Source organism: Pyxicephalus adspersus, chromosome 3, assembly GCF_032062135.1.
Source record: "Pyxicephalus adspersus chromosome 3, UCB_Pads_2.0, whole genome shotgun sequence".
NCBI lineage: Eukaryota > Metazoa > Chordata > Amphibia > Anura > Pyxicephalidae > Pyxicephalus > Pyxicephalus adspersus.
In genome coordinates this window covers 122,799,256-122,826,347 of record NC_092860.1, presented here as the reverse complement: position 1 = coordinate 122,826,347, position 27,092 = coordinate 122,799,256, and the positions used below count along the sequence as shown (strand labels likewise).

General features: G+C 37.1%; 1 protein-coding gene across 1 annotated transcript in view; it reads left to right on the top strand.

The window, feature by feature from the left end:
• Positions 1-249: 249 nt before the first annotated feature.
• KIT (KIT proto-oncogene, receptor tyrosine kinase) overlaps positions 250-27,092 on the top strand; it is a 40,399-nt gene continuing 13,556 nt past the window's right edge. The window contains exons 1-13 of the mRNA XM_072406232.1: positions 250-384; positions 15,792-16,064; positions 16,832-17,110; positions 18,659-18,792; positions 22,180-22,339; positions 23,186-23,375; positions 23,673-23,788; positions 23,882-23,996; positions 24,648-24,832; positions 25,536-25,642; positions 25,732-25,858; positions 26,769-26,873; positions 26,974-27,084. Of these exons, the coding sequence (XP_072262333.1) occupies positions 339-384; positions 15,792-16,064; positions 16,832-17,110; positions 18,659-18,792; positions 22,180-22,339; positions 23,186-23,375; positions 23,673-23,788; positions 23,882-23,996; positions 24,648-24,832; positions 25,536-25,642; positions 25,732-25,858; positions 26,769-26,873; positions 26,974-27,084 (1,948 nt within the window). The 5' untranslated portion in view covers positions 250-338. The remainder of the gene's footprint in view (positions 385-15,791; positions 16,065-16,831; positions 17,111-18,658; positions 18,793-22,179; positions 22,340-23,185; positions 23,376-23,672; positions 23,789-23,881; positions 23,997-24,647; positions 24,833-25,535; positions 25,643-25,731; positions 25,859-26,768; positions 26,874-26,973; positions 27,085-27,092) is intronic.

Below are 27,092 nucleotides of genomic sequence, written 5' to 3'. Positions count from 1 at the left end.
ACATAGCGCACAGGGCGCATTATTTACAGACTGCATCATTTGAGCAGCATGCACAGAGCAGAAATAGTGCAGAATCGACAAGCTTGCACATAGCGCCCATAGCGCACACAGCGCATCCCGTACTCCGAGCAGTGCGATCCCTGGCAGCGCAGAGCCCCGTGCTGTGTACAGAAGGGGGAGGAGTCGGGGGCGTGGCGTGTATAATGACTTCTCTATACCTTGCCCGCTCCCAGGCTGCAGAGCAGTAGTAAGGAGTGAAGGTTGTGTACGGGGCAGACGGAGTTTGTGTCGGATCATCCCGGGTGCTCGCAGGCATCCACCCTCCTGTTGCTTCCACCATGGGCTGGGATTATGTGTTGTTGCTGCTGCTGGCGGGTGTGCTGGGTACGTGTATATATTTGCCATCATGTTGTGTGATTTGGTGATGGAGAAGTTTTGCTGGGTGCGCTGTGTTGTAGGATGTCCGGCATGCCAAGTGTCCATGGTGCTAATAGATGGCATATTTGCTGTGTGATGTGACTTTATGTATAAAGTGTACTCCAGGTCCTGCCACGTCTTCCTATCAAACTTTGCCTTGGCACACGTGTGTTTCTAAGAGATCAGGGAAATGTGCAGACTGGTCCCTTGTGATGATTGTTGTAGCTGGGGCTGGCATTACTGTGTGGAGACTTGTTTGTTTACCCTCTGTAATGATTAACATGGTGCAGGTGCTGGGGCAGCAATTGTCTCCCATCAGGACACTCCTGGCACTGCTTACAGCTCTTCATTTGCTGGGACTTGTAGTTCTCCAGCAGCTATGGGTCATGTGCCAGCAGAATGGATGTGATGAATACAGAGAGCTGGGTATGTTGTATAGTCATCAGGTGAGGGATGCCATGGCAGGTATCCTGTTTATATAATAACAGACATGTGCCAGGGTCCTGCCAGTGTCTCCAACTTCTCATTTGCATTTTATAACGACCTGGCATTATGTGCCAGGGAAATCACTGATGGCAGTGCCACAACACAGCAAGCAATACACTGATATAACCCAAGCTTTGTATCCCTCCTGTGGTGGCTTTATTTTAATGGAGGATTGTGGGATAGTGACGCTTAATCGATTAACCATTAAACAGATATTTGTGTTATTTATTGTTTAGAAAACTTTTTGCACTAAGGTAATATCAAATCATACCCCATAACTAGGGGCACCAATTGCATTTGGGGGCTCTTTCCATATATTTCAGTGAATAGAGCTCTGTAAGGATGTAAGATTACATTTTATGTATGATCTATGTTCATCTTTATTATTATTATTGTTGTGTGTGTTTGTATATACTGATATTTTGTAAATATTTTGCTCCGATTGTTCTAGTCTTTTGGCTGTTATATGAGTATGACTACCAACACACAGAATGGAACTCTTGGTTATCCAGCAGGTCAGCTGGACAGGTTATTTTCCTTGCTGTGTGTTGTGCCTGTGAAAGGTTGCCTTGGAAGTGAATGAAAACGTTGCTGAAACCTTAGACATGCCTTTGTAGAGGATACTAGAAAATGAGGGCCTTACCATGTTGTTACGGTTACAGGACTGGAGATCAGAACACACACTGGCCCTTGCCGGCCCTAGGAGGTCACCTGCTAGGATAGACACCGGCCGGGCATGGTTTGCCCTTCTCTAAACACCTAGGACAGTATTAAACAATTTATTCACATTGATTATTTTTTTAATTATTACTTTTTTTTAATGATTTACCACACATATACACATACCATTTAAGCTATTTTCCATGGAATTGCTGCTCTACTTTTCACCAATTTCATTTTGCAGCATTTATTAAAGCAAGAGTTGCTCCTATTTTACTCCTATTATGGGATTGGCTGCAATAGAAAAAAAAAATAGCAAGCTAAAAATATGTTTAGATCCACGAGTTTAGCTGAAAATCACCAATGTAAGGAAACCATTGTTAGCTACAAATCGCTGGCATTAGCAATGCTACACAGTGCTTCCTTACACCTATGAGATTATGGGCAGCCACTGTCAAATGTCAAACCCCAAGTTCATTAGAAACCGGTGCAACAGTCCCGGCTTTCTTGCCAAATGCCAGAAATTACCGGAGAATGCCTGTTGACATCCGCATCTGGACTGCAAGAAAGCACTATTGTGACAAATCTGAATATGCTACAATGTTTTATAATAGGGCTGACATACACTGGCAGGTTCAAGTTTAGGGTGAGGAGTAAATTGCATGATACCACAATTTACCCTGCAAAGACTTCTGAATTTGGATTATGTCCTAATGATGTCTGTTGTTTGGTGCCAACAATAGTTTTATCCTGTTCAGGTGCAATAAAAAAGTGTTTCCCTTTTCTTAAGAAACTGATGCCCCTTTAGCTGCAGTTAAGAGTTGATTCATTCTACAGAAGGGTACTAGTAGTGTCTTAAAAAAATGGATCAGAATTGGCACCAATGACTTTTGTCTGTTAATTCACTTCATCACCATCCAAGCAAGTCTCCACTAACTGAATCCCTCACAGCAGACATATAAAGTGTAAATCTGGTGCTCACGTGAAGACTCAATGTGCAAGCATTTGGCACACTGAAGAGACTTAATAAAGTGAGTAAGCTATTCAGGCTCTGCCGGGTATTGTGTGCCAGCTGCAATAATTAAACAGGTGTTTGTGCCCCGTGAATCCAATGGTATAGCAAACTAAATGAAATGTCTGCAACAAAGTAAAATAATATTGGAGTTGATTCCATGCAATAAAGAAAGTTGAATGTAGGGTAATCTGGTCATTAAATAGGCTTTCTCCATTATCATATTGGTTTAAGCTGCTCATAGACATGATGGCATACAGATAGGGCTCAGCAGAGACATCTACCACACACATTGCAAATATATACGAGGATGGGCACCACTTCTTTGTCTATTTACATAATCATTCAAGCTTATCCAATGCTGCAAACCTGTGCTATCATATAGGAAGTCCAGATTGTACCTGCTTGCTAAGCATCCTTTAAAAAAAGCTAATATCATTATTTTCATACCATGCTATCATGGGAAAGTAATCCCATATTATTTTGATATCGTGCTATCATAGGAAAGCTATTATTGTAGTATTTTCTGCTGATAGATGTAAGATGATCGTGACCTGATTGTGTCTGTATATAGTTACATTCATGTATCAATGTAATACCACCAGCTAATCATCATGAAACATCATCATTTTTCCTAATGGTTGCATTTTTCAGCATCACTGGGCTACTATTGACCAGGGCATCTTATCCCATCTCCATGCATTCACATGTGTGCTCCGAGCAGTCAAGCGATCATGGTGATATGCTGATCTTTTCTTTAAGGCTCCCATTTTATTATTATTATTATTATTAATAATAATAATAATAATAATAATAAATAGGATTTATATAGCGCCAACATATTATACAGTGCTGTACATTAAATAGGGGTTTCATATGACAGACAGATTGACACAGGAGGAGGAGAGGACCCTGCTCCGAAGAGCTTACAATCATATCATGAACATACTTCTGGCTACTTTTTAGCTATACATAGTAAACATATTCTATTAAAATTATTTAATTAGTTTCTGATGTACTTCTGGCTCATGATCTAAACTTTCCATTGCCATTAACTTTCGAAAATTATCTCATGAAAGGGTTAAAATGCTCTCCTAGCTGGTAACAATGCCTTTCTGTAGTGCCTGTCACCAGCAAGAGACTTTTTTGCAATGTCACAAGGGTCTTTACCATAACCCCATTTCCTTTGTGGTGCCCAAGTTAATAAAGATGTAAAACACAAGTCAAATCCTTTTTTTTTTTTTATCTTCCTGTGCGTACTAAAGGTAGTAAATGTAAACAGAAACCACATGACAGCAAGTCAGCAATTGCTGAAATACAGATGTTGTATTACTGTGGTTCAATAACACATATTGTGGTGGTAGGTTGTGCTGTGATGGTTTTGACAGTGCCAGCCCGGAATAGGAAGAGCTGCATGTAATATCATCATGCAGCTTTTAGGCAATGAAGAGCCCTGATACACAAAAAGGGACGCAGTGCTAAACGAGTGCAGAAATTTGCAGCATGTTGGAAATTTTTACTGAACAGTACAACACTTTTATGCTTTAGTTTGCTCTTTATGACTCACAGACCACAGGCTTCATTCCCTTAAACCTTGCTAGACAAAGTCTGGGAGACATTTAGCCCACACACCCAAAAAGTACAGCTAGAGTCTATTTGAATTGAAGTCAGTGAAAGCTGTGCTCTAGGCCAACAACTAAAAATATTATCAAAATACCTGTATGCAGAGCGTCTAATTCTTCAAAGTAACTCTAAACACTCAATCTTGTGATTCAGTGCCACACAGCATAGCCAGGTGGTGATACTAAGATTTAGTGTTAAATTGAACAATGCCTAGTCTGCAACACATCAGTGAATCATCAGTTCTTCTCTTCTTCTTGCTCCTTTTGGCATATGTGCATGCACCAGAGCCTGATTGGCTCCTTGTGTTTTCCCTCCCCTTCATGTCCGAGTACGGATATGTAGTGAAAGACAGGAGGCAGACAATTTTTAGGTACTCATGCTAGTTTTATCCAGTGATGATCTCTTTTAAAGAATCACACAGCTTCTTTTTATTGTGTTTTCATATTTACCTAGTGCAGTTTTAAATTAATGGCTTACCAGAATTGGGCAACGTACAACCGTTAAAATCATGTTGCAGGAAATCGTCTTTTGTGAACAAATGAGCATTCTACAAACAGGGCTTTTCAGTTGTATGGAAAAGGGAGAGGTGAGGACAAGAGGAAGGCACCTCTATGTATAGGAAATGACAGTGGTCTTCCCCTGGGGCATCAAGGGACCTCCGTACACACGCTAGATTTACACTGAGAATTGTATTAGGTAACCTTAGACCGGCTGACTTTTACATTCTAATGTCATAAATGTAAAAAGTTTCTTCATTAATTATTTATTTGTAAAGACCAGAAAGTGTTCAAAAATGTTCCAAAATGTCTAATCACATAGTAGGTGTATTTTTGTCAAGTTTTATGATATCTGCGGGCTATGTCTGCCCCTTAATCAGTTCGGAAGCCACAGGTACCTATTGTTACTGAAAATGTTTGTTCTTAGTTGGTTTTCTAGATGCTTACCTTTCATGTGTTACATAAAAGAAGTTCTCCTTGAGGTGCCCAGTCGGTGTTGAATACTGCTGAGGAAACTTTCCAATGAAATATAGCATTTTCTAAGTCATGCACACTATGTCATTATTAGATTCTGTAGGACCAAGTAGTATAAAGTAATGGGGCTCATAGTTTCCTTTTGGTCCCTTTGTATAGATGTTCTATAATTTACAAGGTGTCACCTCCTGGAGTCTTTCAACATCTCATAGAATAAGTTTGTTTGGAGATGGCTTAGGTCATAGTATGCTGGAAGTGGATCTTTTATCTGTTTGTTGGAACACTTGGCAGGTGTCCTCATTTGCATTCCTTTACACATCCTTTAATACATCTAAATTCTAGCACCACTTTTATGTTTATTTTTTTATAGTTAAAGTTTAACTTCAGGCAAATGGCTAGATATTCAGCTGGTATACGTCCAGTTAACAGCAACAAAAAGAAAAGGCAATAAACCCAGGTCCAGGACTTCTTCTTACGTTAATAAGTATAGGCGGCCAAGGACTCCAGACTAGTGATTGGCTAGGGCTGGAACAGCACTTTTGAGACTATCCCTTTGCTTTTGCCTTCTGTTCGCAGCTGTAGACATGATAGCACTGTACAGTGGCTGATCTCTTCTCCTAGGCTTAGTGCTGCTGTAAGAGAAGCTGAGACTTGTACAGTAATATTTGCTGTATATTAAATACATTTGATTATATTTAAGACTATGTTTCAGTTAAGATTTACCTGTACATTAAAAAATGCTAATGACCTTACTTAAGACACTGTTAATTGTATTCTCTTTTTTTATTGTGTTTTTTAATTCTCCCTTGTAGGTCACCCTAAATTAATTTATAACAATGTTAAGTCATGCTAAGAAATATACCTTTATGGGTAATACCGCTTTACCAGTCACCAATTCTAAAGATTTGCTGTGAGTAGGACACTTTCCAGCCACTCCTCCCTCACGTCTTAGCAGGAACTATTTATTTGCATATCCCTGTTATTTTTGTATAGAAGCTGATTGCATGATTTCTGTTGTCTAATGTAGATTGCAGGTGTGTATTTATGGAAGTATTTTGACAGCATCCAAGACAAGAGACTTGATTTATAGTTTACGTGTAATTACAAGGAGTGTAGGTGTAAATGGTAACTTTTACTTCATTGGTATTCTGGCATCATGACCCTTGTTAAGTGCAAGAAGAATAATCTTTTGGGTCAAAAAAATATGCTGTTTTATTTTTAATACCACAAGTGATTTGTGCAGTACAGTCTCTCGGATGCTATTATGGGTGGTAATTGAGTAGTAATTGAGTATCGGTTTAATGGTATAATTTGACTTTAGGGGAGCTGGCCTCGGCCTGAAACCACTAAGCATCTCTGCTGTGCAATCAAGAGAGGATTAAGTGGACAGTAAATGTAATTGGTCCTTGAAATCTCTGTTATTAGTAATGCCTGGCCTCTCCATATACCTATACTTACATTTTCCCTGTGTGCCTTGTCTGTGCTACAGAATTGCATTCTTTGCAATGTGAAATTTATCAAAGGGTAAAGTAATCAGGTTTTGTAAACTGTGCATGTAGGCTGTTAACGTTGGTTTGACACATATAGAAAAGCTGTAGTTGATATAAATGTACAGTAAAGTTTTGAGATAGAAAAAGTTATTTGCCTGCACTTAAACCACCTCAATAAAGCTTTACACATTTCTGTTTAAAAATAAAGGATGACATTGTGGGTTTGATGCATCAGTTTGCAGACGAGTGCCAAGTGTTATAAATTTCTGTGGGTGGGGTAGTAGGTGTAATTATAAGTGGCACCCATGCAAAGAAAAGCTCAGACAGCAGACGTGTATCTGCTAGCTAACTTTACAAAGACAAAAGGAAGCCCTTTGTAAGCTCTAAACCAAGCTAGGACAGCCATTCTTAACGGGGGTTCTGTGGAACCTTAAAGGTCCTTCAAAGGTTATTAGGGCTCCTGATTGACGTTTCATTGAGTGTATCTAGGACTAGATCCAGTGCCACTTGGAAAAGCCAATGACATGATTTTAATGGTGTTTTTAGCTGTACAGATGACACCCATTACTTTAGGGGGGCATTCTTCCTTAATTGCTACCAAACTAAAAGGTATTCTGCCAACTGACCTCTGGTTCAAAGAAGGGTTGTCTAAGACCTGAACATTTATTTTAAAGACTTCTTGTGGGTGAAAAGATTAGGAAACGATGATCTAGAGGGAACTTACACAGTGCTAATGATTCTCTCCCATCCTTTTGTCTTGGGGAATGTCTGAGTAGCCAGTTGTCAAACACAAGGGCTGCCAAGGGAGAAGAAAGGTCCCTGGAAATACCAGGTGCTGAATGGAGCTGTAAGAAAACAAAAACGGGCTAAGCATATGCTGTGATGGCTTTATAGGTTTCTTTGTCCTCTTTTTGCAAAGCACAGGTTCACTTTAATTTCATCTGTGAGTTTTAACAATATAAACCACCATGTGCACTTGCATAGATACAGTAGTTATAGTGTATCTTTGGAGCCCATCTTTTTCCAACCTTTTCACTTGTAGAACTTTGGGCATCCTTCAAGTGCTTTTGTCTGACTTATAACCTATAGTTTTTTCTGCAAAGAACTTATGTATTACTTTCCTGATACACCTAAAAAAGAAAGTTTTCCATGTCAACCTTGCTATTGTTTTATTGACAACAGCTAAAGTGAGAGTTGCCAAGGAATTAGAGATGGCAAAGCCTGCCTCATTTTGATGTTTGGAATATCATAGATGTGTGGCAAAAGGGCAATTGTATTGCCTTGTGAGTGGCAAACATCGTTAATTGCAGTTACTGTCAACATTACCCATCTGCACAGAAACTAAGCAGTGCCACAAACCCCATGGGGCACATTAATTTGTCCCTTTATTTTTACACCTAGCATCGTTCCATTTGGACACACTACAATTTTCAGGAATCTGACTCATTTCCTTACACTTTATTTTATAGAAAAGACATTAGGAAACTGCATTCATAACATCCTGGATGCTCGTTCCTTACTTTATTACTATGTTGTACTGACGAGCATTAGCAGGGAAATGTCTTTCAGTTTGTTTCATTAAAAGTCAGTTTTACTCGTACAAACATACCAAGATCATTTGGGGAGACAGAAAAAAATACCATGTTCAATTGTGTTTCTTTCATTGCAAATATAGGACAAATGTAAAAATATGTGCTATAAATTGTAGATCACATTGTCCTTCCTGTCCTATTTGCAGTAAGTTTTTTGTCTAGATAGTAGCTTATTGTAAATATAAAACTCATTATTATTACACCACATGACACATGGGTACTTCCGAATGGAACAAAGTTTTTTTTAGTAGTGGCAAGTAGGTAATTTTTATTACTCAACTTCATTTTCTAGACGTCTGACTGTCTGGGTTATGAAACTATCAGGATCTGGATAAAGATACTCACAGACATTAGACAGAACAAATATTAACACATTTTTCCTAAATAAACAGTATATGATAATATACAAACCCTCACTTTCTGAGTTGAGATTATACAGCAAGTATATTGGCAAAAGACACAGCCATGTCACACCTCACTAAACAGACCATAAAGGCATGTAAAATCCAATCCTTCATAATGGGATATTCAGATATTTGTGAAGAACTTGGTTTTGGTTTCATATGCTAGTGCCAGCCACTCATCACTGTTAGCGTGTGAGCAAAAACCTAAATGTTAAGCAGCCCAAGTCAAGATGTTTAATTTTTTTCCTTCTATCTCAGCCTATGACATACATATTCTTCCAAAGAGTTATATACCCTTTACTACCATCAAAATACTAACCTGCCACTTGAAAAGAACAATATCGGCTAGAAGTTGAACGGACGTTCGCAAGGGACGTTCTGGACCCATGCCCAACCTTTGAGTCTCCTATAACCCTAAAAATCATCTTCTGAATGACAGCAAACATCATCCTGAAAGATTTTTTTACATACACAATACTTATTGATGAACCTGTTCTATGCATTTAATTCATTTTCCAATTTTCTAAATTGGCAATTATAAAGTTCTAACAGTAGAAATATGTAAAAGGCTTTAGTGCAATATTAGACACTGAAAATATAAAAAATTGGATTTAATGGGTGAGTTGTAATTTACATTAAAACTTTTACATAAAGAAACCTATAGCATACATAGAAACCTATAAAGAAACTATAGTTACAGAAAGGTCTTCAAAATGGCTAACTCATGAGTAGGTTTTAAAACAACAGATTCACCACCCCTTTTTATTTAAGATTATGCTATGTCAGGATGGTACTCAACACACTGGATAATCCGCGTGTAGGAGGACAATGCATTTTTTTTCTTTGTGAAGGGTTGGGAGGAACCAGAGACAACTTGCCGAAAATAAACAGAAGGTGGGGTATGCAGCAGTCAGGGTTTGTTAACTTGAAAAGGTAGAAGAATCCGAGAACAAGATGTTCAGGTGTAAGACCTTACAAAGCTCATTATGGTTTTACAGATCAGCCATGCTGGAAATGTGTGTAGAAATCTCTGTCTACTAAAAACAGCATACAAGGTGGCATTTAGCTAGGAATAAATAAAGGCATGCTTTGTCCTAGCTTTCAGCCCTTTTCACGGGTATATACCTTCATCTCATGACTTGTATATAACGCAATGTCTAATTATCACGCAAAGGAAACAATTTCCAGTCTTGTCCAAAGAAGTGTACAAAATAAAGCTTGTGTTACTTGCATGGTAGCTTCATCTTATTCTAGAAATTGATTGCAAATGGAATTCAATGTATGAAAATTCATGAAAGAGACAGTCAGAGAAGAACAAAAAGCATCTTCATACATCCAGATTACCATTTGCTGTTGCTTATCTCCAGAAAGTAAGCTTGTGATCTGGTGTCATCTTTAAGTAAACAGTTATGCTTTTATTTGACTTGTAATGTAAAGTTAAGTGACCTTATATTTACTTATGTTGACTTATCATATTCACAACTTGTGTCTTTAAAACCTTAACCCTTTGATTAAAAAAGAGTATTTTTCTACACTATTTTTATTGGATGGTTAAATATGTATTACACAGGTGCAAAACATTGTCCTCTCTCATGGAACTTTGCATAAGATACACACTTTTTACAAGTGGTGCTTAAAAGACATAAGTGGTATTCCAATGCAGGTCACAAACTGGAATATCAAGACTGTCCAAGTAGTTTCTGAGTCCCAAAGTTGGAGGCTTGCTTGCTAGGAAAAACAGAATATGCAATGAGTTTAGCTGCTGCACAGAAATACACAGTACAGCCACCATGCATGACATAGGCCAACTCTGAATGCGTATCCCAGCATTTTGCAAAGAGTAAACATTTTTTTCACAACCCTATTAGTTCTGGTAATCAAGTTGGGCTGCTTATGTCCACTGATGTTGCCAAAAAATGTACACTTTATTACCCACAGTAATTTCTAAAAAGTAAACCAGTCTCAAAAATAAATATCACAATAGTTTTATAACTACTTGAAAATTTCACTTTGCTCAGAGTTAAGATTTTATAAAGAGGATTCAGATCTATATTCCAGTATTAAATGCCTTTTTTACTATCTTCAAATCAAACCAACCTCCTTCTAGTATTTCCATGGACTGAAAATCCTTTGATATGCCTATTCACTCCTGAAAACAACATACCATTGGGTATTATTACCATTGCCGTATGTAATAAATGTTCCATGGAAAAGGTACACCTTAGAGGACAGATTCTTGTTCCTATATTAAACATGGTAAAGTCATAGAAACTTTACTTTTGTCTGATGTGTGCTTTTCATATACTTGTTTGCCATTGTGTTTCCTATGTATACTAATACAACATAATCACAGGGCTATAATTTCATCAGAGAATTTAAATTTACACTGGAAAGAAGAAGCTGAGATTTTTCTAGTTGCTATAAGTTTGGACATTGCGGTTATAAACCTATTAAAGTTACATAATACACCGCAGAGGACAGCTTGTTTGGGAGGAGCACTTATGAATGTGAACTATATTTACATGTTGAGTGCTTCAGATGACAAGTTTCTTTATTTTCTGTCATCTGCTTTGACTAGATGGATCATTTTTGATACTCCTAGGAGTATGAAATTGCAGAGAGTAATCAATAAGTGAAACAATCTGTTGACACATAAGTGAAATGGATATGCATTCCAGAGCAATGCAGTCCATTGTAATGCCTTAGCTTTGCATGCATTGGGGCTTTCTAATTCAGATGTAGCAAGTATCATGATAAAGCAGACAGTCAATACTTTCCTTGTTCACTTTAAGTGAAATAAAAGAATTTAAGAGAAACACTATGTTTGATTAAATTGATAGTCCATCCTTTAGTTACATCTTACCTGTAGGTTACACCTGGTCAGTAGAGTCATCTTTAGGCATCTTGTATGCGTTAGGCCCAATAGGGGGATCTTACTTGTCAACTGTGACAATTGGAACTGAAACAAAAAAAAAAAACTGGCAGTGGTTCCACCCACATGCTAAAAGTTTTACTCTTAGATCCAACCAGGAATTTAATAACAAAATAGAACTTCATGTAAACTAAAAATGCATTTTAAACCACACAATGCAGATAACATGCAATGGTCAACTTCAGAAATGGGTACATTTCCTAAAAAAAACACTTTGGTGTTCTGCACTCCACTTTTGAGACTGCTCAAAAATGTGAGTACTGACCCCCCACTTTGAATGACAAAAATAAAATCCTTGAAGTAAAGTAAGTATTTTTGCACATGTGCGGGCAGAGCACTATTTTAGATGGGAATTTTGAGGGCTTTGTTACTTGGGATAGAATTACATAATATTGAATACCAAGAGGTTATTCTGTGTAGGACTGAGAATTTATTGCTGGATTAGAACACCTGTTAAGAGCATGACATTTTCGATAATCTTCAATTTTACACGGCATAAAATGTGTTTACATTTCTCTTTTCTCCTTTTTTTAGTCCTGTGTGTTGTCAAATTATGATTTATATTTGTTAATGTTAGAACCTAATTTTTTTTATCATTTTTTTTATCAAAATGTAAACCGTGTAGAGCTGCATGTAGGGGCAACATGGCTGTCACTATGTATAGATCCAAGTTTAAAAAGGCCAAAAGTTATGCTTCTTGGTCTTGACAGGTTGGCTTTTTTTTATAATGTGTCCAGTGATAGAGTAAGAAAGGATTGAAACAAAAATGGTGACTTTTGTTTATTGCTTCCCATCTATATAAAAACTTCCAATTTTGTATATAAAATGTCCATTCTGAATACATCCTCCTAGAAGTACTGATAGGAAAATATAAGGAGTATTTAGTGTGCACATTTACCTGTGATGCTTTTGGTGTTTGTATTTACACCCCTGCTCCAGCTCCCCTGGGTTCTTGCATAGGCCAATACAGCACCTTTGCACCCTTGAACCAGTTCTCCTTGGTTCTGCCATGACCCAATGTCTAATTCTTCTAAACAAGGCAGGCTCCAAAACTTTTGGGTAGTTTCAGAGCTTGCTATTACCACCTGTCACTCCATTTCAATGGACCTATCCAAGTAGTTGTTTTGGGGAGAAGGGGAACTGTCTCTACCAGGATCTTCTAAAGCGTTGCCATTTTAGAACTCCTGCATTGGGCCATGGCATGAACATGGGTAGTAGCTGCATGTTATAGAAGAGTCACTTTAAAAAGCTATGTTCTGTCTTTTAATTTCCCCATGGGTCAGAGTTTTTCTCATACATTGCTATGGGCTAGACAGCTTGTAAAGGAAAATACAGTTAGCATGATCTTGTTGTTACTCAGACCAGGACTTTCAAGTTGGGAATCCATGGAACGGACGATTGTTAGGTGTAAATTACTCAAGGGTTTAATTGTTCAAGGGTTTATAGTTTCTAGCAGTTCTATGTAATAAATAGATACTGCCTAATGAAATATATTTTGTGTCTTTCACAGTCAGGAATTTGGTAAATGTACTATGTTCATTTATTTAACTTGCCATATCATTTGTTTGCTTATAGCTATAAATGGGTGCTTCAGGCGCCTAGTACTATTATCATGTCCCCGAACTAAAAATATATTAATTTAAAAGGCAAATACATTTCCTGTTGTAATTTTAGCAACAACCCTCACGCTTGCTGGCTTTCCCCCCATCCTTGTTCCATTGTTTGAATGTTTGACGAGTGGGCCAAGTGCCAGATTAACGTATTGGGCTTTTCAGGTCTTTCAAGGTTTTGAACATCCTAAACAACTGACAAGTACAAATGTTTTCTTAAGCTGCGTACACACTTGCAATTTTTGTCGTTGGAAAGGATCTTTCACGATCCTTTCCAATGACAAGGGAGTGCACGATCCATGAACGGTGCTGTACATACAGCACCGTTCATGCTCTATGGAGAGGGGAGGGGGAGAGCGACGGAGCGGCACCCTACTGCGCGCTCTCCCCCTTCCCTTTCATTAGGATCGGTCGTCGTCCATCTTCCTTGGATCCGGCAGGTCGGTCGTTCGGACGATGGACGACACCGACTGTACACACGGCAGATTTTCGCCCGATATTTGGCCGATGCCGATTATCGGGCGATAAAAATCTGCCGTGTGTACGTAGCTTTTTTGTGCATGGTCCATGTTCACAAAGGATAAAGTTTGTCTCCTGTCACTGTGCAGCTCGGGATAAAGTGTCTCTTGCTGTGTATAACATTGTAATGCTATATTGCATGTATAGATCATCTTAAATTTTCAAAATGACCAGAAACATTACAGGTGTGTCAAAACAAAAAGAGTTTATTATCTGAAAGTTCAGTTTCTTTTGAAATCAACAGCAGTCTACATAATGGCAGGGACATTTTTCTATAGAAAACAAACTCTAATTACCGATTTAAACTGTATGTTTATTTGGGCTTTAAAATTGTCTAAAAGCACATGTGGTCAGTTGTTTTGGAAATTGTTCTTTGCACCAATAAAAGGATCCCAACCATTTATGCTTTTAGTTTGTTGTAAGAATCAGTCTGATCATTCAGGTGGCCTAAAGTGTGACCATTCATATTTTTCTTTGCTCTAGCAATTTCTTCATTTTATCACAATAAAGCACTTCATGGGCATAAACATGAATGCTAATATGCCCTCGCATATTAGCGCTTAGTTTATGCCTATGCACCTGCTAATGTTGTTCACGGCAAACAAACTATTTCAAATGGAATCTGATTAGCTACTGTGCACAACACCTGCAATTTTCACTCTTTACATTCTTACAGACAGGGATAGACTCCATGTATAGCATTCATTACCAGCAGTGCATATACAATATTGCACGAGATGCCTCTGAATATCCAGTTTTGTCACACAGACCCTCCTCACACAGGTCTATCAATAGGGTTTTGCTATGGGTGTTGAATATATATTGTTGGAGTGCCTGAATCCTTTCCAGCATGTACAGATGATAATTGAGTTCAGTCAGTACATGCATTCAGTACATTTCTAGTGTAGTAAACATATGGGTAATGTTCTAATTACAGCAATATATGGATAAAAATATTCACCATATTGTCTTTTATTATGTTTAGTTATGCATAAATCTGTAGGCATGTCAACCTTTGGGAAAAAGAGCAAGTATTTTATTGTTTGAGAGATTACATCTAGAATACAGAGCCTTACAATTCTCGTCTAGCGAGAACAACTGTTTAGGGCTCTTTAATAAAAAGTTTAGGTTTATTGCTACTGAATTCCGCACGCTATTGTGGGACTAGACACTTCTTTATTCCATATAATTTAAGGGGTTGTTCATCATATTTCATGATGATTTTATGAGGAAGTAAGATGAATTGCAGATTAGGTTTACAACATACTATAGAATCATTTCTTCCAATATGAATTTTATTGTATTTAGTTTTTATAATGAAAGTTACTTTTTCGGTAACAAAGTGCAGTTTAGTAGGACTGGTACTATACTAAGTATGCTAGACTAATCCAAAACTTTTGGGGTTGGTGTCCAAGGGTATATAGACAGTTAGAAAAGTTTAATAACAACTTGCCAGGCAATTTCTACTTAGCTTAGTGAAATAGGTGAAACTTTGCTGACTTCATCCATCTTGTCACAAGCTAACAAAAATCATCCCTTTATCCCTTTATGTGATTGGGTATTCCTTATAAAGGGACAACGGTCAATATTCCTTACCAATTGATAATTCATTTTGCTATGTGTTCACTTTGTACAGCCTAAATGCAGAAACAGTAGGTGGTAGTGGTTTGGCATGTACCAACCAAGGAGGAATGAATATCTCAATTTTGACATGATCCTGTTCATAGATATATTGCAGTAAAACAGAAAACTGGATATTTTGGACCCAAACTAGTTGCTGGAAAGGCATATTGATTGCCGATCACCAAAACTGCTTAGTTGAAGGAAGTGAAAGAAATTTTGATTAAAATCTTGTCAGAGGAAAAAAAGTTCGGTGTTCGGTGTTTGTTCAGAACTTGATGAATAGTGCCTTGCAAGTGACCTTTTTAGCAGTTCTCCTTGGTGCCTTGGCCGTGCAATGTGAGAAATCACAAGTGATTTTAAGATGGTATATAAACAGATTGTTTAGTGATATGCCAGTATCTAACATTTTGTCTTAAAGGTAACCAACTGATTCTCCCTTTTACTTTTTTTAGCGGAATCATTTCCAACTACTTCTAGCGATGAAAAAATAGTGAGAGTTGGTAAATCTCTTCAGGTATCTTGCACTGGTTCTTCACAGCTGCAGTGGAGTCACCAAAAACCAGGAAATAAGAAGGTGAGACCTGTAAACCGTAGTCAGTGTCTCAAAGTTGGCGACCAGTTGATTCTTTCTCTTCAAAATGTGGACCGGAAACATGTCGGAAGATATACATGTACCAGTAAAGACACGGACACCGTCTACTCTTCTTTTTACCTGATTGTTAAAGGTAAGCCAGGTAGTTTCAGTAGTTACATATACTGTACATATATACCTATACCCGACCTATAAAATCCAAATAGAAAAGTCCAAAAAAAAACTTACTTTGTAGTGATTTCCACTCACTTCCTATTATTATTGTGGGACATATGTTAAATATATCTCCCCTGCAGGCAGCAAAAAATAAAATAAACTAAAAAATAAATCTTTTCTACACCTAATTTCCAGGACTTGTTTTGACTATACATACACTAAACACGTTTATTTTTGGTGTGCTGTTAAAAAAAAAAAACACAATCATTTTCAGGCCTAATCAAATTTAGAAGGCAAACATAAGCCAGTTATATATGCAGACATTATTGTGGTCAAAATGTTCTGTGAAAAACGAATGCAGTGAAAACAGGTGCGATATCCTTTGGACTGGCTTTCCTATACATGAACATTACCAAATGCAGCCTTTGGGTACCGCATATAAAATATGTGCATGCTGGTGTGCTATTAGATATCCCAACCTTCCGAAATGCCAATGTCATCTCAACCTGCAAGTTACACCTGTAACCCACATATGATCAGGTAAAAAAAAGGTCTTTTGACTTACCTGGACTAATCTGTGATATATATAGTATATGTTATATATTATTATATTTGTTTATGTATTAAAGTCCATTTTTAAGTTCTAATAAATGTGTCTACAGTTCAGTTTGATAGAGGAATTATTAGCTACATATCCTTCTGTACTGATTGTTCTGTAAAGAATATGTGTTTGGGTTTTTTCAGGTCTTGACAATCCATTCTACGATTTTCCATTTGTTACCGACATAATAGAGGGCCAGGATTTATCTGGTATCTGTCCTCTGGCTGATCCCTATGTCAGTGATTATGTTATAAAAAAGTGCGACCATCCTAACCTACCAGAAGGTTTTGACTATGAGAAAGATTATAGGAATGGCATCACAATCAAAAATGTACGGATCAATTTTGATGGTTGCTATATCTGCTCAGTAATTCACAATGGTATATTGAGAACCACCAAGTTTAAACTCATGGTCACACCAGGTGAGTAAAACAGATATGTATATTATGTCTACCTATACATATTTAGATACATTGCAGGCAGTGGTTGTTTGAGAACCTTTTAAGAGTGAAAAAACTTTACTCGAATTCAAACAGTGATAAAGTGTATTGTTTTAAAGGGTTTTAGTGATACATTTGGCCCTATTTATCAAAGTTTTCCAGGGCTGGATCCAGCAAACCTGGAGTGATTTCTTCAAACTCATTTGCTATTTGCTAGCAGGCCAGATCCATTCCAGTGTTGCTGGATCACCCAGCTTCACTGATGAAAATGTATTCTTTCCAGTCTTGGAGAGCTTTAATAAATCAGGCCCATTGGCTTTTCAGTTCTGGCTATCCTGTTAAATAGACCCAGTGTTAAATCAAATTTAAAAGTGTCTGAATTGAGAGTGTGTATACCATAAGAGCCTAACCCTTTCACCTGTAGATATTTAGATAAAGGAAGAAAATGAACGGGATCATTTGACAGGTTGCTTTTATTTTCAATAAATAGATAGGGATAACAAAGGTAACAGTGTTCAGGACATGAAGCAGAGGAGATACTTTTATTTTATGTTTCTTTTGCTCAGGATTTTGGGTTAGTGGAGGAATGCAAGACAGGTTCTCTGATAACGCTAATTGCTATATTTGTATCATGAAGCTCTAAAAACTGGAATGAAACCTCACGTTAATGTTCTTTGTAGTCTATTTGTCATTTCTGTCCAGCCTTTTGGTGTTATTATTAATGATTTATATTTCATCTTTATTTTCAGTAAGACTGAGCCATAGTTATCTCTATCTTGAAAAAAATGCAACTAATTTGAAAGCTTAGCTAACACAAACATTCAAACTTTAAAGGATCAAACAATGGAAAATGAAACATTGCATATTAAATTATGTTTCTTTATTAGTCTACTAATTAGTCTATTTCTACATCTCTTTTCATTGTGCTGCTTTTCTGTTTATTTTTTATGTTATGTTAGTAGATATCCAAGCATGTATTTGGTAGCAATCTTGTATTCTTCTAAATGTAATCCCAAGCTGCCAGCAAAAATGACTTTTCTTACAATTGACTAAATGAAGTCATGATGCTGTGCTGAAGCTGTAGCGCTGTCTTATCCATTAACACGTGACCCCAGCTACTAATGATCCTAAATTTTTCCCCAGGGTATAGAGCAGTCTCTTCTCTCTAGTAATAGGCATATGGAGACCAAGTTATCTTTCCAGGCACTCGTGAACAAAACAGGCTTTTTCACTTTCCTCTGTGTTTCAAATGGGTTACTTTTCCTATTTAATGTAGAATCAGGTAATTGATAACTTTGTGAATTAGGTATACCAAAAACACAGATCAAGCCAGGTTATGTTATTTAAAGTTAGTTCACAGTGATGCCCTCAAACTTGATAGACTTAGACAGGTCTGATATATGCCAGAGGGGTAAAGTGTCTAAAAAAAGCTTTTCTCTGACCTGTAACAGTGAATTTGTTTCTCTTTGATGGAATGTTGCACCTTGATAATTCTTGTAGTGACTAATAGTTTTATTCTTCTTTTTCCAGTTAACACAAAATTACCCACAGTTACTTTAACAAAGTCTAAGCTACTTGTCAAGACTGGGGAGCCGTTTAGGGTTACCTGTGTGGCGAAAGACGTTAACACCGTAGAAGTGAGATGGATCGATGCCCCATCTATGGTAAGACATAGTTTGCATTTATATACCTACAGCTCCTTCAAATTGAATGTCACGTTTTCCCACAACATATCAGTCATGTTGTATTTTCAACAACATCTCATACGCTGTCTCAAATGAAAACACTTCTTTGAATAATGGCCTGCAAATAGTGCTAAATTATTAAAACGTGGTTGTGCCACTTACGTATTAATTTGCTGTTTTGGCCACATAAAAGCTTTTGTGATTTGAAAGGCTCCTGTAATGGAGGGTAGGACTGCAGTGTGGTAACAGCTGGTGGGTGTCTCAAATTCTCAGTGCACTATAAACACAAGTCTGTAGATTTAGAGCTGGGCGCCCCAGAGTGTATTTACATGTGAAAACAACACTTTCCTTTGTCAAGTCTGGATATTGTCAGCTAACCTTGGGAAAAATGATTTTTCCAAAGAAAGGCAAGGTTGTACACAAGTCATTATACGGTAATGTGCAATTGATCAAGGCACTGGTTACATTATTATGTGAGAAGGAAATCAAGTCCTGCATGTGTTTTCTCTAAACAAACTGTATGTGCTATTCTGCTTGAAAACATACCGTAAATGATGGCGAAAAAAGACCCAGTGGCCCATTAAGGTCTCCCTGTTTTGTTTTTTTTTTGTTTTTTTTTGCTTTTGGTGGGTGTTTTTTTTTTTTTGGATGATTCTTGTCTGGAGATAGACCTATGTTTATAAAGAGCATGTTCAAAATATCTCATGATTTACATTTACACTTGCAAATGATGTTGCCCAAATATTAGTTTGTGATCATTTCAGGTGTCAGATTAGGAAGAAAAATGTATATAGTAGCGTAACAATAGTGGTTGTTTTTTCAACATGGTGGATGAATTGCATTCCCCTTTAAATGCATCAGGGGACACCTGTACATGCTCAAGATCTGTGTCTGAGACCATGATAAAGAATTGTTTCAGGTGCCAAAATGTATGGACCCTTACTGATGGTTGACTGACTTTGTTTACTATGTTTGTGCTGATCTAAGCTTTAGTGTTTACAGGCATATCTAATCTGATGTTTGAAGATGTGTACAGTTTGTATTTTGTTTTCCAATTTCTTTTAACCCAGAATCCAAAAATGCTGGTGGATCACATTAGTATGTTGCTTTCCTAGTGAGCTGTTTTTATTAGTGGAGAAACAGATCCTTGCTTCAAATTGTTTAGTAGTGAGCGTAGCCCAGCTTTCATATGAACATGCTGTTGATGCTTAGACATACAGTATTTCAGGAAAAGCTTGAAAGCTTGTTTTGTGTTCTCATGTGCCTGTTACTATGGCCTTCTTCGTTTACACCCTCTTGGTAACAGAGCTGAAAGGTTGTGTTTTTTGATATGCAGAGCTACTGAATCCATTGTTCTACCAATCTGTCCAGAGATCATCTAAAACTGACCAAAGGCAGGTAGATAGTTCATGATGGATAGTAAAGTATTCCTGCATTGTTCCTTCAATAACAATGGGATGATTACACTATGTATGACCTCCCTAACCTGTAATGCCTGGCAGTCAGCAAGTCATGTATTTATAAATATTTGTACCATTGTTAATGCATGGCTTAATTTGTTTAATGAGCTGTAGATACCTAAAGAAAACTGTATTGTGAGGCATAAGTAATGTCCCAATGCTTCTATCAGTAAACCAAAACAAGTAAACAAAGTATTGCCCTGAATTTTGCTTACTGCATGCTTTTTGTCAGTGGCTAGGAAAGCATTCCAGCCATAAACAGCCAGGTAGCTGGCATTTTCAGAAAGAGTTTAGCAGTGTCAGTCCCTTCAGTATTTTCTGTTCAGGTTTTTAAACTGTAAATGATGTGTAAAATGATTTCCCAGCTAACACTGTTCTGTTTCTAAAATTTGAAATGGACCACAGTTTTAGATGTTAATATTTCTTTTTGCACTTGTACTTTACATGCACTGGGCAAACAGGTTAAACTCCCTACCAAGTTTTTATTTTTGCTTCCCTGCATTTGCTCAATCTCCTGTTAGAATTTTTCAAAATGTGGTACTTCCAGGTACTACCAGGGAATATATGACACTCCCTGCTGCTCCCCAAAATGCAGTGCTTGGTTTCTGAGCAGACTGTCAACGAGCCTCATTGATGTCACAGGGGTACACATGGGCAGGACCGCCATCAGAAATTTCTGGGTCTTGTACTAGGTAAACTTCCTGGGCATTATGTCTAAAAGTCTCAGCATTTTCAAGCTGTTTTGATCAGGGCTTAATACAGAAGTACCTTGTGTCCTCCTCTGATGACAGCCTTAAACATGGGTCACATGGATTGCTTTGACAACTTTCACATTTTTGATGCTTAAGTGGCAGATCTGGAAGGTGGTGGAAAGGTGTTGCTGTTTGGTCAGCCTGTTATGTTGCTTAGTCTGTACAGATTCATTTGGACTGTACACCCCCCCTGAGCATAGATAACTCAGCACCCGAATCATAATGAAATTGAGGTCCATATTTCTAGACTAAATAATTTTTGTAGCTACTAGTAGTCAGTCAGATCGTTTGCTATATTTTGTGATACTGGAGAAAAGATATCTGCAAACGGATTAAGCTATAAAAGAAAAAATAAATGACTATACTGTTACAGCTTTTACTTATAAAGCCTTTTAAATGAATACACTAAACATAATAGCAGAAATAAAGAACTAAGAATGTTGATCATTTATTTGCACAGTCTGCCTCAAAATTGTGTATTCAAGATTTAAAAAAAAAATATGTTCTAGGAAGGAACCACCCAGAATGTGGTTATCTTATGAGGTTAATAAGATAACAGTTGATGTGTAATATATAGCGTATGAAATAGATAGATCTTGAGCGAGATAGTGATGGTTTCATTTATTGCTGACAATGCTGCAAAGTGACTGCCACTATTTAAATGATAAATACAATTTCATTGAGTGCCATACCTGCCTTACATGGTATGAGGTCTGTACCGGTTGCTTTTACATTCGCTACCATAATTAGCATTGACATCTTGGAGAACCTTCACAACATTTTTGGTCTGCTCTTCCTTCCTTCCTCTCACTGCAAATTCCCTGCGGAAATGCCTTCTTCCATTTCCTCTTTTTCATGTCATTCTGTTCCTTTTGTCCGCATGTAAAGATATGGTGGTCCAGCACTGTGTAATTAGCATATTTTAATGAAGCTGCAAAGGTGATTTTGTAATCAGCTATATCTCAGTAATAAACTTTTCTCCATTATGAAACACCTGCATTGTTATTGTTATCATTTCATCTGTCATTATCCAATTGTATAGAAAACTCCTTGCAGCAGACAGCTTGTCAAGACCTCTCTATGGAGACTTCTGATTTGAAATAATGAATCGTTTTTTTTTCATCATAATAACTAGTTTTGTGATTTCATTTCAGATTATCACTGAAAAGAGCCAGTTTACTTCCAATGTCAATTTTGAGCGCAACAGCACTTTGAGCAGCCATGCAGTTCAGTATAATGAGTCTGGAACATATACCTGTCAAGCCAAAAACAGCATTGGTGTTGTGAATGTCACGTTCACATTGGAAGTTCTTGGTAGGTACCTGTTAGTACCTGTTAATGTTGTTTACAAAATATTACTAATATAATACTAACTTATGTTGCTTTATGTAGACAACAGTCACATGTTTGTTGTACGTTTATAAGCTGAAACTGTTTATGGGCTTTATTGACAGATTTACTATCTGAGACATTTTATCTTGCTACCATTAGCAACCATGCATTGTATTCCTTTTTTATTGCGTGTTGGGGACGTTAAAAAATAAGTTCTATTCAGTTATAATACTAGCTAAGAACTATGTGGGTTTGTGTAGAGGCTGCCTGAATCCCATTTGTATTGGCCAGAATGGAGTATAAACATGACCATTTCGAAACACTGTGAGTAGTATCCTTGCAATATATGCTTGGCTGAGAAGTTTTTTCAGGGATGTTTTACACTGGGTTTAGCTAAATAACCCGTCAGATGTGTGCATAGGACTATAGCACCTTGTGTTTCAGTGCAGTTAGCCATATGCCTTAACCCTAGCTAACGTCAGGGGTAAGTACTTATCTTTGGGGTTGCAGTTACAATTAGCCCATACCAACCAGATTTTAGCTGTTAACCTTTAATTTTACTGGTTGCTCAACTCAATATTGTTCTTTTCCCTTCCAATTTCCTCTAAATAGTGCTTCTTGCAATCACATGCAAATTCTTAGGTGAAGAATATTTAACTCTTAAAATTAAATTAGACTACTACAAGATGGATTTTAGTTTTGTTGTCAGGGCTTCCTTCACTGAAGAACTTTATTTTGTTATGTTTGTCTGTAACAAAATACAATTTTAAAAACTGCCTTTGCTGTAAGGTGTTAATATAAGTATTTCATTAATTTTTTTTTTATTAGAATTTGGCTACCTTAACTTGACCGTCACTGACAACACAACAGTTGATTTAAATGCTGGAGAGAACATCATATTGCAGGTTTATATTGATGCATATCCCCCACCTGATGAAGAGTACTGGACTTACATGAATGAAACCCTGGTGAACACTTCAGATCACTTTGTACAGTCCCGAGAGGTGGACAATAACAGGTAAAGTAATATTGGGTACTGGACATTCTTATCTTGCATGAATGATAAATAAGGTTTTATATTGCTGTCCTAGAGCCTTGTATAAGAACGTTATCATGGTACAAACCATTTCACACCTTGCTAAATTTTGTAACCAGTACTCAGTTTGTAAATTTTCCTAGTGAACAGTCCCTAATAAATTAGTAAATGAAACCCACTGTCTCATTGAGAAGTGTGAATACATACATCTGCCCTAGTTGCAAGTGTTTTTAGTATTGCTATCTTTAGTAAATAAATGTCTATTTCTGTTCACATCAGGTATGTCAGTGAGCTCCACCTGATCCGACTGAAAGACAATGAGAAAGGAGTTTATACTTTTTTTGCTTCAAATTCTGATGCCAATGCTTCAGTCAGCTTCAACATATTTGTCAAAAGTAAGTTTATCATAACTCTCTCACAATGTCCAGCCATAGTGTAGTTTTAACTGGGAGGTTTTAATTATAGACCTTTTCCTTTTATTTTCACAGCAAGACCAGAAATCCTAATTGCTGAAAGGCTTAGCAGTGGCATGCTGCAGTGTGTGGCAGCTGGATTCCCTGTGCCCTCCATTGAATGGGTATTCTGTCCAGGAAGTGAACAGCGGTATGCAATAAAAATATATCCCAGCCGATTCGTGATGAGTACAGTTTATAAATAAAGTGTGGTATAATGTATTTTGATTGTAGAAGCATCATTTTAGTAGACTGCAAACTGTTTAGAGCAAAGAATCAGACCTGAAGCCCTCTACCAATGTAATATAATAAGTATACCAAGCCCTTTAAAGGGTGTCCCCACCTACTTATATGTATATGTCTAAAAACATTAGCAAGCACTTATCCACATTCTGTAAAGTGTCAAACTTAGGGTTATCACATATTAGTGAGTACTATTTTAAGGCTAAATGTCTGCAATTGTATCAAATTAAATGTTATACTTATAGGAGACCTGGCTGCTTTCTGATTGACAGCCAGACATTGTCTATGCCTACGTTTCCATGCATTATTGACAAAGGATCTTTTTAAGTACTGTGTTGAGATCCTGTGTTCATTAGCGCTATTACTAATGTGTCATTCTGCACAGGAGACACAAGCTGTTTTGCAGATCAGGTTGTATTGTCTCATTTGTGATTATATAAAAAAGGCATAGTGTCACTGAGCTGGTAATTTTTTTTCCATACTCATTATCAACACCTGGGAATATTTCCATGACGTAAAGACCCTATGAAGGAAAAATAACACAGCATTGTTATTGCAGGTGTACTGATTCACCAAGAATCCCCCCTTCTGATGTAAAGTTCAGTCAGGAAAATTCTTCTTTGGGCCGTATGGTAGTAGAGAGCACCATAGATGTAAGCTCAATAAAGAAAAATGGTACAGTCCAATGTATCGCATCCAATGATGTGGAGCAAATCTCTTCCATCTTCAGCTTTGCAATTAAAGGTAATTCTTTGTAATTGTAGTGCTCTTTGTACTCACTTCCTTCCTCATTTACTATACATTTTTACTTAACTGACTGTTTTACTCATAACATAAATATATCTGTAGTTAAAAAAATGTGTACATTGTAATGCCTTAGTGGTTAATCTAAAAATTCTATCATCATATTCTATAGAGCTCCACACTTGCCTGGCACTGTTTATTCTAACTTCATTTGCAAGGAAGGAAATAGATTATATATGGTATTTAAATTTCTTAACATAGTACCAATGAGAAAAACGATTACTTCTAATTAATGACAGGCAGCAGAAAAAAGAAGTCGCTGGTCTTACTCAAAACTTGTTTTCATCTCAGCAAGAGGGCAAAGTCTGCATGTCTTGGGCAAAGTCTGCATGTCTTGGTGTAGGCTGCTGAGTTTTTATTAAAAACTTTGTAGAGCACTTTCTCACCAGTCAGAGTTTAAACTGCTTAAATGCTACAAAACATTACAACACCTTGCGTTATGTTTCCTCCTTTACAGTCTGCATCAGCTATTGCTAGTTTTGTTGCTTTGTACTAGGCAACACTATTGCTCTGTAAATTTAAAGTGCCACCAACCCCATTATAACCTAATAGTTCTGTTCAAAGTATGTTTTATCTTGGTAAACAACAAAAAACAGATTCTAAAATGGAAAATACTCAATTGTACTCTCTTTTTCTCTCTCAGAAAAGCATAGTCCTCACACTTTATTCACTCCGCTTTTGACTGGATTTATAGCGGCGGCAGGATTGATGTGCATTGCTATTGTAATTCTCGTGTACAAATACATGCAGGTATGGCATATTTAGTCATTTACAAATGATGATCATCCTGTTTCTGTAATTGTGACAAAATCAATAATTTTTATTTCTCTATTTTAAAGAAACCAAAGTATGAGATACAGTGGAAAGTAGTGGAAGAAATCAATGGCAATAATTATGTTTATATTGACCCAACACAACTTCCCTACGACAACAAATGGGAGTTCCCTAGAGACAGGTTGTGCTTTGGTAAGTGTATTACGCTACAAAGTTATTACATGTTATTTCAACATCTAGTTCTCCTCCATTTCAGGACAAATGGAGACAGATGGAACAAACGAAAGCTTTGTTCATTTGTCAAACGCAGCAGTGAGAGCTATATAGACTGTGACATGTAGTCTAGTGTTTGGTGTTAAGACCACATGGCAACCAATCACCTTTCAAAACTCTATAGGCAGTCACGGCTCATAGCATCTGCAATATGTTGTGCCTTCAAGCATGGCTCCATTCTATCAAAAAGCTTTTACTGGATAGATTGGAGAAGGGTTAGGCTGCATACAGATGCTAATTTTTGTCTAGTCTAAAATATAGTACAGCTGTGTCCCAACATTGTTTAGTAATCCACTTTGCTGAATTCCTGGCAGCTATTCCTTTTTTAATGGGGGCGCATCTCCCCACTCATCATTCCTTTTTCATAAAACACTCAGATTGTTGGGTGCCTTGTCTGTACTGTACAGTTCTCAATTGTTCCTTCTTTTACCCACACAATCACTAACTTGTCAGGTTTTTATTGTTGTTTGGTTCCTGTTGGGGAGATTTAGTCCTGAGTCTCCTAGTCCTGATGCTCCCGTTACCTAGACAGTGTCAGAATTTCAATTTTTTACAGTTGCCCCTGAAACAAGAATGAAGTGAAATTCTTCCAAGACAAAGAAACCCTTTCTGATGACAACTAAAAGCAGATTTTCGACTTCCTGTTATCTCTCCTATTTAAAAATATAGAGCATTACTGTTGGGTACCTTTTTCTAAAGTAGCTACGTCCTCAGTCCATGTACTTTTTTGCCTTTGCTGTAATTTCTTTCTTTAAGTAATATAATTTTTAATAAATATTGCTAATATTTTAGTATTGGTATTTTAAATATTTTTTATATTTAATATTAGGCAAGATTTTGGGTGCTGGTGCTTTTGGTAAAGTGGTTGAAGCAACTGCCTATGGAATCTTTAAGAATGACAACGCACTGACTGTTGCTGTTAAAATGCTAAAACGTAAGTTTCATTGGTCATTTAACATTCATTTATATTTTTTCCTATGTTATAATTTGACTTGAATTATAATGTTGAGTTAATTATCTCACTGTCATTGCAGCAAGTGCACATGCCACTGAAAGGGAAGCTCTTATGTCTGAGCTGAAGGTACTAAGCTATCTCGGCCATCACAAAAACATTGTCAATCTGCTTGGAGCATGCACTGTGGGAGGTAAATAA